Here is a 13065-nt window from a genome sequence, read left to right on the forward strand (position 1 = left end):
TAACGCTCGGCTGCGGGTAAAGTTTTGAATACAAGAAAGCTTGTCAGAATTTTTTTTTAGAGGTCACAGTGACCTTGACCTTTGACCAAAAAATGGGTGTGGCAGTAAGAACTCATCAAGGTGCATCTACATATAAAGTTTCATGACGACATGACAAGCTGGCTATGACAATACCACGGCTTTTCTCCGAAAACAGCCGATCTAAAAATGTATGAATTAAAAACTTATCACTTTTCCCATCGATTCCCTAGATAAAAAAGTAAACAATGTTGTTTTTTTGGAAAATGTATATATTTCACAAGCTGAATGTATGTAGTAAATTAACCACCATTAGGATTCTTAACAGCAGTATTTAGTTAGTTGCTTTCCAAATTATCAAACCACTGGTATGATATATTGAACAAGCAAATTTGTTGAATTGATGTCCCCCGCCAATATGCTTCTGGACACAAAAGTGTTATATTTGACACTCAAAAAAGCATTTTTTCAAGGTACAAAGGGCCATAACTCCGTTATTAACATATGGTGTACAATACCATTTGGCGTGCATCATCCTAGTATCCAAATATATACTCATACCAAGTTTCAATGAAATCCGTCAAAGCACTTCAAAGATATGGCTCCGGACAGACAAAAAGACGGACGGACAGACAACGCCAAAACAATATCCCTCCGCCAATGGCGGGGGATAATTATCTCAAATATGTGTATAGACATAATAATCCAGATGAAATTGTAGTGTAAAATTGGAAACATATCAAAATAATTTATAATAGCCAAAATTAGACTTAAACAAAAGCAGTATTTTCTTGATCTTTTTCTAGATTCTTTAACATTTCAAATTTTGCAAACCAGGTCCAAAACAGAAAGTTAAATTTACTCGTGCTTTATCTAATGCAATCTATATTCACAGCCTTTAGCCAAGGTCTCTGCTATGCAAATAATACAGGTTAATTCAAAAATGGTGATGCATGAAATAACTTACATAGTTGTTTGTGTTGAAGAGATTTGGGAAGATGTTGATGTCTCTGACGCTGCAAAATCAGCATCCACACTAGATGACACGCCTCCGGAACTTTGTTCCATGGACTGAGAGGTCGCAACGAGTGCTTCGTGTTTAAAAGAGTTTCTTTCAGGCACCACAGTGTTTTTCATGTTTTCTACATGGTTTATACCTCTGCTAACACTAATAGTAGTAGCAGTTTCACTAACTACACTAGAATTATCACTTGTTGATATATCTCTATTATTGGTGTCTTTTGTTTCTGATGGTTGTTCTTTCACATTCCTATTAATGTCTTTTTCCTTGTGTCTTTCACTTTCAGACAATTCTTTGTTTGCATTTGGAGCCAGCTGCAGTTGACAATTATTGATAGTATAGGACTCTGTTAGGCTAATTTAGGTGAGGGTAGCACCATCAAATTCAATAGAAAGACTAATACTAGTAAAATATGGTTCAACAGTCTACTGCAAAGTGATTAATATTGATTGGAACGACATTTCATTTTTTGTTAAGAACTTTATAAATATGGTATCTCATTTTTGAATAGCATATCCCTTGTAAATGTTGTACTTACCTTAAAATTAGAACCAAAGCTTTTCAGGTCCTCTAAATCTCCTGTAAAAAAGGGTAAATCATAACATGCGCATATGACCAAAAAAAACACAGTATTTTCTTAAAACAAGAGGGCCATGATGGCCCTGAATCGCTCACCTGACTAACCAAATACAATCCCAACCCAGATTTCATCAAAATAAACATTCTGCCCAAATTTCATAAAGATTATATGAAAACTGTGACCTCTACTGTCTACACAAGGTTTTTCTATTATTTGACCTAGTTATTGACCTAGTGACCTAGTTTTTGACCCCAGATGACCCAAATACTTTCCCAACCCAGATTTCATCAAAATAAACATTCTGACCAAATTTCATAAAGATTGGATGAAAACTGTGACCTCTACTTTCTACACAAACAAATTGTTGACGGATGCACGCACACACGCACGCACGCACATACTGACGCCGGACATCACACAGTCACATAAGCTCACCATGTCACTTCGTGACAGGTGAGCTAAAAACAACAACAACACAACAAAGTACACTTCATAAAACAAGAATTCAAAATTTTCAATTAGGATATTTTCACAAAAAGGTTTCATCATCATTCTCAGTGAACATTCTTTAATAAGAATGAAACACAATCTCTTAAAACATGAACCACAGTGATACTTCAGAACATGTTGTACACTAATGCTTTGCATCATGAAGATTTGGGAATAAATAAGGCTTAAAAGTGCTCACAAAGTACATGTTTTTGATGCTCGACAGACACATGTGCATCTTGAGCATGTTGTGCTCTGATGAGCTCAACAGTGGCCTTACTGGTTTAAACCTGTTCATTATCAATTTGAAAGAGACATTTCCAAAACACTGTTAGAAGAAGAAACTGCTAAAATGGCCAATCGCAAATAATTAAAGAACCATAATTTCATAATATGATTCAGGTGATTATGAAACTTGAATGAGTAATTATGCCCACAAACATTTCTTAAATGAAAATTTGGTATTACTCATAAGACATTTTGTGCATTAAACATGGAATAAACTCATATTCAATGGCTATGGAAGGTCCCAGTATATTAAATTGTGCCAATATGAAACATCTGCAAGAAGACAATGTTTTCATGCTTATGAAACAACATTAAGTCAATGTCAACTTTTCCAAAATCAACAGAACAGTTAAGTTGTAAACCTAAAATGGATTGACAGAAAACTGTTCCAACCAGAGCTCCAGATAATTTTTTCTGCTGAGGGGTATTTCACTCATGAACTTTTTAATTGATGAGTACAAATCAGAATCCGATAATTTTAAGGAGTATTTATGTTCAAAGGATCACAATTAATAATAAATTGTACATGTAATATTAACTTGCTATAACAAGCAGTCTTGTACACAATAGAGCAATCACTTTTGTTGTACACAATGTATTTAACAGTTGTTCTGTTTTTTTTGCCCTTGGCTTATACCCAGCCATAAATCTCTTTTTCTGTCTTGATTTGGCATGCACTTTACCGTCACGATCGAAATCTTTTAAGCTTTGTCCACACAACTTTTTTATTATATGTGTATTTCGGCTGCCATTTAAAGTGCTTGAAAGAAAAAGGTTTTTCACAAGAGATGAACTGATAGCAAAAATTAAATGCTTGAAGTTGGGCGATTTGCGTTTTATCGAATGTGATGTTAAATGTTTTCACCATAAGTGTATATCGATTCTCAATTATGCAGCGGAGAGCCCGTTGTGTCAACATCGGCCTTTATCTTGGATCAAAATGAAATGATACCGTTCTGACTGAGGAGTAAATAAGGTCGGGAACCACATTCTATACAAAGGTGGTCATGTTACTACGTTTTTACTGGTGTGGACACAATGACGGGAACCAGTCATGTTTACATTTATTAATATGCATGTATAAACGGCTAATACGCATTGAAATTGCACATGATGCGTAATCCGAATTTAGCGAGGAGTTTTTTTACATAAGAGGATGTTAAGTCATGCGTATTTTCTGTTTTTACAAGCGTATTTTACGCAAATATGCATCTTATCTGGCCCTCTGGTTCCAACATACAACCACAAGAAATTAAATAAAATACATATTTTCACACTGAAATAGTTAATAAATACTTTGTTTTTTTTCTGAAGTAACATGTCTTTCTGCTTCGTGCATGTTTCGACTAGTAGTTCTGACAGTAGGGCCTGCAGTAGAGGCTGGCACTGTGCGAATAGGCTCCTCTGCAAAAAAAACACTAAATGTTTTAAATGTTTGGACTGTAAGCTGAAACCAATTTTGACTCATGTTGCATACACACATATGCATCAAATATGGTATAATTTCTCAAGATATATGACCAAATTATTGTGAAACTGACCAAAACAAGAAATGTGTTTTGCGCCGTTTTTTTTTTTTTTTTTTTTTTTATCATTTGGCAAATACAGATAATTTTTACAAGGAAAGAAATATTTTTTATAGAGATATAATAAACAAGAGCTGTCACCATAGGATGACTTATGCCCCCTATAAACGCTTGATAGAAGTTATGAGCTTTTTTCGAAACCTAAACACAGATTTAGAAACCTAAACGCGTACCCTAAGTTCAAGGTCAAGGTCACAGGGGTCAAAATTTGTGTGTGTATGGAAAGGCCTTGTCCATATACACATGCATACCAAATATGAAGGTTATATCTGAAGGGACATAGAAGTCATGAGCATTTTTCAAAACCTAAACGCAGATTTTAAACCTAAACGCGGACCCTATCTTCAAGGTTAAGGTCACGGGGGTCAAATTTTTTGTGCGTATGGAAAGGCCTTGTCCATATACACATGCACACCAAATATGAAGGTTATATCTCAAGGGACATAGAAGTTATGAGCATTTTTCGATACCTAAACGCAAAGTGTGACGGATAGACGGACAGACAGTCCGATCACTATATGCCCCCTTTTCTTCGAAAGGGGGCATAAAAAGACTACTTCCCTTGTAAAAATGATCTGTACCTGCTAAATGATAAATAGAAATTATCTCCCTTTTTTTTGACCTTTGACAGGGATTGCACTAAAAATAAATTTTGGAAGTCCTGACTTCCTGCCCTTTACTTATGGAAGTCCCACTCAAAAATGTTGGAAGTCCAAACATCTTTAATGTTGATGTTAACAGAATGTCAACTTCGTAAATGATCACAAACTCTTCCCATCCATTTTGGTCACTTTAATTCTGTGAAAGTAACTAGATATATCATACAACAAGGCGGAGACTACCCTAGGCTTTAAAAATAGGGAGAAGTTTGGAAAATCAGGGTATAAGTTTGTGCAAACAATATCGACTTAAAAGACAAAACATGTTAATTTCAAAACTTTTATTATTTCTATCATTTTACTATGTTCATTCTAAAAACAATAAATTCTCATTAAAATCTACTTAATCATAACACATTTAAGTCATTCAACACATATAAGTAATTTGAGATATGTGCGGTTGTACCTTTTCATCACATATTTATTGTCATTTTATTATCCTTATCCCTATGACTGCATTTGCAACAAAACACAATCTTAATGAATGGTCATGATGGAGCATCTAGTATATCAATTACTGTTTATCCGAATACTATACATGTCCGAAAAATGTACACATAATAAATGCCTTACCATTTTAACTTTAATAATCCAAACTTTCCATGTTGTTATCTGGTTTAACAAACCTTATCAAATGTTTGTTAAATCCATTTAACGTTTTCTCCATTGTTGAACCAACAATACTTGTAATTTGAATCGCCAGGTTTGAACTGAACGCGGGTTGAATGTTAGGCCTACAATAGGTCAGCCATTTGCAATGTCGAAGGTCATGACGTAGCAATTTAATTCTACTCGGATAATTTATATATAATCCAGGAAATGTGTTTTCTGAATGTTTCTGACTAGTAAAATGACTTGTTAGTATAGAAAATGAACTGTGATTCCAGTTTATATAAGATGGTTATTACTTGTAATTATCGGTGGATTAACAAACTGAGAAAACTCGCGGGACCTAATACGGTAGTGAATCTATGTAATAAATTAAACTTCGATCAGTTTAGTTTTTCTTTAGTAATAATTTTTGCCGTCTTTCTTTACCATGCTGTCTGCCCAAAACCAGCAGTTATCTCCTAATCATTAGACAAGATACGGCACGCGCAAAGAGGCACGAGTGTGTTGTTGAAGCAACCAATAATAAGCGACTGCTTTTTATCGGTCAATTTGCGATCTGTACGGGGTGGGGGGGTGCGGGGGGGGGGGGGGGGGGGGGGGGGGGGGAATAAATTGTGTAACTGTTAGATAAACAACACACAATAAACTTGCTAATCACCTGCGGGCGGTAGCAAATATAAGGAGGCGGAGTTTAGACTGATCGAGACGTGTGCAAAACACATTGAGTCGGCAGAAAGCAGTGTTGATTGAATGTTATTTTAATCGACAGCTTACGTTATAGGTTGCTATTTTTGGCGTATGACCAATTTTTAGGAAGTACAGTGGACGTCATGGGGTTTTGTTATCGGCGTATGGAAACAATTATCGGGCGTAATATACGGCCGTAGGCCGCTTAGTGCAAGCCCTGCTTTGACCTTAAGGAATGACCTTGACCTTTCACCACTCAAAATGTGCAGGTCCATGAGATACACATGAATGCCAAATAGCAAGTTGCTATCTTCAATATTGCAAAAGTTATCGCCAATGTTAACGTTTCGGACAGACGGACAGACTGACGGACAGTTCAACTGCTATATGCCACCCTACTGGGGGCATAAAAAAACACACAACCGTGTTAATTATATGTGAAAATCAAAGACGATCTTTACTTTTCCCAGATTGGGAACTATAACATTTGATGCAAAGCATTGTAAATTTAGATGATTTGGAATATTGAAAGAATAAAAATTATGTCACATGTGAACTGGACAAATTACCCACAAAATGAAGTTGCCCAACGGTAAGTCAAGTGGGTGAGTATTTATTTATATCTTTGGTATTCTTTTAATATGGCCTTATCACCAATCTGAATACACTTGCCTCCGTTAACAGATTCAGATGAATGTTGAGATGTGAGTTGGGCTGGAGGATATGGCTGAGTAGACATGGCAGATCTTGAACCTACAGCACCCTGCGAGCCACCACGCCCAGACTTGCTGCCCACCACTGGAGGCCCCTGTCTTTTGTTGGGCGGCACATACCTGTCATGAAATGCCTTTGATCATAAACATGTTTAAAACAAGAGCTGTCTCCAACGGAAGACATATGCCCCTGAAAAATGTTTTTTCGAAACCTAAACGCAGATTTCTAAACCTAAACGCGGACCCTAAGTTCAAGGGGGTCAAAATTTGTGTGCGTATGGAAAGGCCTTGTCCATATACACATGCATACCAAATATGAAGGTTACACCTGAAGGGACATAGAAGTTATGAGCATTTTTCGAAACCTAAACCCAAAAGAGTGACGGATAGACAGACGGCCGGCCCGCTATATGCCACCCTACCAGGGGCATAAAAACACAACATTATTTGGGAGATCATGTTGTTGAATGTTAATTGTTTCAAGATGCTGCATTGATTAATTGATCAATTTTAATAAATCTTAATCCAAAATAAGTTCACAGTTGAAATGAGGCGATATGAGGGTTGAATGGAAAAATCCAACCTCTTTTAGTAAAGAGCATAGATCTAAAGCAGTGCTCCAGCTAGGCCTAAATTGAAGGGCGCCCCGCCCTGCACTCCCGAACCTCCGCCCTGCCCTTCCTAGGGCCCCCCTGCCCTTGAAAAAATAAAAAATAAATTTTTTCATATGATGATTAATAAATCTCTTATTAAAATACATTGTAATCAATTTATTCCTTATTGTAGACATTTTATTTGAATTGTTTTATTATAATGGGAATATATTCTAACAATTATTAATAACATATAAATTAACATGTAAGAGGAAGCATTCCAGAAACACCCGCGCGCTCAAAAGTGCCCTTTTGACAAAATACTGCGCATCCAAAGTGCCCTTTAGACAAAAAAGCCCCCCTGCCCTTTTCAAATCCTAGCTGGAGCACAGTAAAGTGGGCATAACCTTTAAACTTAATGTCCTTTTATACATATACTGAGTTTCATTTACATAGCTTTAGTACATGCAGGATTCAGATTTTAGTTTAAACTCATTTCTGTTACCTGTGCTAAAACACTATTTGTGTCTCTTACAAAACATTGAAATAACCTCATATTCTCAATATGGGCCTTTATCCACATTCCATAAAACTAGCTCAAGTTCTTTCTGATTTTATCTCCAGATTTAGTTGCAATAATTCAACTCTCAGCTTTATAACCCAAAGGGTTGCTGAGAGTTGCATTGCGCTGTCTAGTGTCCAAAAATGCAAAATTCACCACTGCAAGCGCTAAAGAACACCCATACTGCAAAAACTAATCAACGTTTATATGTCTTAAGCACAAACTCATGCAAATGGTACCATTAAACAAGATATGTGTTCGTCAGAAACACAATGCCCCCTACTGCGCCGGTTTTAAATAAAATTTCTATTTATCATTTGGCAGGTATAGAAATCATCTCCCTTTAAAGCTTATTACTTCCCTTGGATTCTGTCCAATCGAACTGGGGGGGGGGGGGGGATCTGACCAAGTCAGACATCAAAAATGACCAAGTCAGACATCACTGACAACCAAGGCCTGTGGTTTATCAAAGAGATCATAGCCAGAGTTCATCATGTATCTATGGACATAAGTCCACGAAATGTAATGAACCCTACCATTCACAAAATAGTACAGGAAAGAAATGATAATTATATCATTTAAACAAGAAATGTGTTTGTCAGAAACACTATGTCCCCTTCTGCGCAGCTTTGATTTAGTTTTTTTGGCCTTTGACCTTGAAGGATGACCTTGACCTTTTACTACTCAAAATGTGCAGCTCCATGAGATACACATGCATGCCAAATATGAAGTTTTTATCTTCAATATAGCGAAAGTTATTGCAAAATGTTAAAGTTGGCACAAACAGACCAACAGACCAATCAACAGACCAACCAACAGACCAACAGACAGGGCAAAAACAATATGTCCCCCACTATAGTGATGGGGGACATAAAAAAAAACTTTGAAAAATCAATCATTTGAGTTATAAATAATCAAAACAAGAAATGTGTTTGTCGGAAACACTATGTCCCCTTCTGCGCCGCTTTGATTTTTTTGATGACCTTTGACCTTGAAGGATGACCTTGACCTTTCACCACTCAAAATGTGCAACTCCATGAGATACACATGCATGTCAAATATGAAGTTGCTATCTTCAATATTGCAAAAGTTATCGTAAATGTTAAAGTTTGCCCAAACCAACCAACCAACACACTAACCAACCAACCAACAAACCAACAGACAGGGCAAAAACAATATGTCCCCCACTATACTGGTGGGGGACATTATAAAAAATCTGTACAGTAACTGTGAAAAGAACTTAAATTCTTAGTAAGGAAATATATTATCTGAGATTTATAATTATATTAATTACTTCCCTTGAAAATAATTGTCTCTAACAAATTTCTATTTTTAGTAGCAAATAATTAAAAGCCACTACCGTGACTGTAGATTCACCACTCAAAATGTGCAGCTCCATGAGATACACATGCATGCCAAATATCAAGTTGCTATGTTCAATATTGAATAATTATCTCCCTTTAAAGCTTATTACTTCTCTTGGATTTGTATTTTTTACCTTAGACCTTGAAGGATGACCTTGACCTTTAACCACTATGTGTTTATATGACACACAATGCTGCCTACTGCGCCTCTTTGATTTATTTAATAACAAGGGACAAAATTGTCACAAAACCAGGTTTTCATTGTGAAAAAAAATCTGATTAAGGGAGACAACTCAAACTGAACTTTTGAAATGAACAAACAAAATTAACCCCCTTTGTAAGTTTGTTTCAAAATAAATATATTTTAAGTTGTGGTGACCTTGACATTGGAGATATTGACGTGATTCTTTCGTGCGACACACCGTTCCATGATGGTGAACAAATGTGCCAAATAATTGTAAAATCTCACAATGAATGACATAGTTATGGCCCAGACAAGCTCATTTATTGCCAATTTTGACCTTTGAACTCAAAGTGTGACCTTGACCTTGGAGATATCGACGTAATTATTTCACGCGACACACCGTCCAATGATGGTGAACAAATGTGCCAAATGATTTTAAAATATGACAATGAACGACATAGTTATGGCCCGGATAAGCTTGTTCCGCCCGCCCGCCAGCCAGCCCGCCCGCATTCGCCAATCTAATAACCAGTTTTTTCCTTCGGAAAACCTGGTTAAAAATATATAATTTGGCAGGTCAGATAATTATGTCCATTTAAAGCTTATTACTTCCCTTGGATTTGTTTTTTCGACCCCGTGACCTAGTTTTTGACCCGGCATGACCCATATTCGAACTTGACCTAGATATTGTCTAGATACAACTTCTGACCAAGTTTCGTAAAGATCGGATGAAAACTATTTGAATTAGAGAGCGGACACGAAAAGTGTGACAGACTGACAGACAGACTTACAGACAGACAGTGCGAAAACTATATACCCCCTTTTCTTCGAAAGGGGGCATAAAAATTGCTTTTAATTTACTTTGTTATTCTTTCGTACGGTTTATACACCATATTGAAATACTGTTGAAATGTTACCAACTTTAAGTGTTGCTATTGGTTAGGCCGAAGTACACAAATCTTTTGCACATCATGATGTTTGATGCAACCTAAATCGATAACGATCTCCAACAGATAACTAATATTTACACTGTTCAAAATGTCAACATAAAAATGTCAGCAAGAATAGTGAGCTGAATTACAGCAATTTTTTTTGCCCAATTGTGATAAGTACCGCTACCAGCCCCTGAAATAGTAAAAATTTGCGTCATGAAGACTTCATATTGGGAAATTGATGTATTTGATTTTGTGCTCACAAATACTTTAAAATTGATAACTAAATATTGTCAAGTTGTCAAAATTATATTTACTTAGTTTCAAGCCATAGAAACCTTCAATTCGGATTTTTGTTGTCAGCAATAGGGAATTTTGTAGTTTTTTCCTAATTGGGAAAGTGCCGTTTTTCGGTACTTTATAGAGATGGAAAAAATCGCTGGGTTGAAACACCATTGTGTGTTTAAGGTTGCATGAAAAGGATAACATCCATAGACTGCCATTCAGGTAAATTTAATGTGTTCTTGAAGTTTATTAATCTCTTTTCTTAAATGGTAACAAATGACGTCTGTTTAGTGATGCGCACTGAATCGCTGCACAGAACAGCAGTTGTGTTTACGAAGGATTGCATATGGACTCTCAGAGCCGTCATAGCAAAAAATATCAAATGCTCTGGGAGTCTGTTTATACGGACTATCACAGGATCCAGAATCAGATGAACAGACAAACGATTAAGATTGTCATGTAATGAATTTTTTGTTCATATGAAATATACAAATCCAAAGGAGGGCTGGACAATTGTTAATTCCCATCTCTATTAGAGTATGAGAAACAAGGGACAAAATTGTCACAAAACCAGGTTTTCATTGTGAAAAAAAATCTGATTAAGGGAGACAACTCAAACTGAACTTTTGAAATGAACAAACAAAATTAACCCCCTTTGTAAGTTTGTTTCAAAATAAATCTATTTTAAGTTGTGGTGACTTTGACATTGGAGATATTGACGTGATTCTTTCGTGCGACACACCGTTCCATGATGGTGAACAAATGTGCCAAATAATTGTAAAATCTCACAATGAATGACATAGTTATGGCCCAGACAAGCTCATTTATTCCCAATTTTGACCTTTGAACTCAAAGTGTGACCTTGACCTTGGAGATATTGACGTAATTATTTCGCGCGACACACCGTCCAATGATGGTGAACAAATGTGCCAAATGATTTTAAAATATGACAATGAACGATATAGTTATGGCCCGGACAAGCTTGTTCCGCCCGCCCGCCAGCCAGCCAGCCAGCCCGCTCGCATTCGCCAATCTCATAACCAGTTTTTTCCTTCGGAAAACCTGGTTAATAAAAGCTGGAACAAGAAATCAATTCACAAAAGAACAAAGAGAGAACCAACATTCAAGACTCACTTATTAGAGCCAGCAGTGGCCGGGTAAGAGGACTGGTTATCCCCATCATTAGGTCGTACGACGGCACTGAACTTTGCCTCCTCATCATCGTCGCCGTTGATATTCTCCAGCTCAGCGTTCTTCTTGTAAGTGGGACTCTGTTCAATCTCGGCTGCCAGCTTTCTGGCATGTTCCTCTCGCCGCCTGTACTCTTCACTGTTACCACGCGTAAGTTTTGTACTACAAACAAGATTTGTGGTTAATTAATGCTAAGCTTTATACAAGAGCACCGCATAACAGGTGCCATGCTCAGCTGCGGGTGCAGTTTTGAATAGATGAAAGCTTGTCAGATTTTTTTTTTAGAGGTCACAGTGACCTTGACCTTTAACCTAGCGACCCAAAATGGGTGTGGCATGTAGAACTCATCAAGGTGCAGCTACATATGAAGTTTTAAAGTTGTAGGTTCAAGCACTTTGATTTTAGAGCCAATGTTCAAAACCTTGACAAAATGTTAAGGTTTAAGCATGACGCGGACGGTGAACACGACACAACGAGCTGGCTATGACAATACCTCGGGTTTTCTCCGAAAACAGCCGAACTAATAATTAAGCAATGACAATTCTTATAATTTCACACTGAATTGCTATCAGAACTTTCAACATGTTTCATTTCTAGCAAATAATTGTGATTCTTAAACAAAAAGTATGTTAAAAGAAGATCATGACAAAAGAACTACAACATAAACAAGAGGGCCATGATGGCTCTGAATTGCTCACCTGACTAACCTTGCTACATCAACTGAAATTCTATCAGACCCATATAAATCCCAAGCAAGATCTCATCAATTAATACATTCTGACAAAATTTCATTAAGACGTCCTCTTTCATCTACACAAGGTTTTACTAGCATTGGCCCGGTGACCTAATTTATGACCCCAGACGATCCATATACCATCCAAATCAGATATTATCAGGATAAATTATAGCAACCCCGGTTGTTTAATGTTAAAATTTGCCATACATTAGTTTTATTAATTTAGCTAGATAGATATTTCAAAAAGCTTTCCAAAACAGTTTGAATTGTTAAAATATCCCCACCCGAAGAGAAGTCATGACAATTTTTGTCATGAAAATTTCGTCGATTTATTGGAAAATATTGGTACTTATTACTACATAGCTAATACGTTAAATCGCGGCACCGTCGCCTTATTTTATTACAGAGAAATTGTCATAACTTTTGTTCTAAAGAAGATAGAGTTCAAATTTGGCAGGTTTATGTATTTTTTTCATGCTCTTTTCATTTCTTTACTTAGTTTGTATTATGATGAAAATAATGACACATAAATATCACAAAAAATATATTTTTATTTTTCAATTTT

At 36.4% G+C, this 13065-nt stretch overlaps 1 protein-coding gene across 2 annotated transcripts in view; it reads right to left on the reverse strand.

Annotated features, from left to right (window-relative positions):
* Positions 1 to 13065, reverse strand: part of LOC127855314 (ataxin-2-like protein) — a 59088-nt gene that overhangs the window by 29534 nt on the left and 16489 nt on the right. For both annotated transcript variants that reach the window (XM_052390778.1, XM_052390786.1), the window contains exons 8-12: positions 11708 to 11926; positions 6613 to 6773; positions 3693 to 3800; positions 1578 to 1618; positions 986 to 1353 (exon numbers count right to left, since the gene is read on the reverse strand). In XM_052390778.1, the coding sequence (XP_052246738.1) occupies positions 986 to 1353; positions 1578 to 1618; positions 3693 to 3800; positions 6613 to 6773; positions 11708 to 11926 (897 nt within the window). The remainder of the gene's footprint in view (positions 1 to 985; positions 1354 to 1577; positions 1619 to 3692; positions 3801 to 6612; positions 6774 to 11707; positions 11927 to 13065) is intronic.

The sequence above is a fragment of the Dreissena polymorpha genome, chromosome 1 (assembly GCF_020536995.1).
Source record: "Dreissena polymorpha isolate Duluth1 chromosome 1, UMN_Dpol_1.0, whole genome shotgun sequence".
Taxonomy (NCBI): Eukaryota; Metazoa; Mollusca; class Bivalvia; order Myida; family Dreissenidae; genus Dreissena; species Dreissena polymorpha.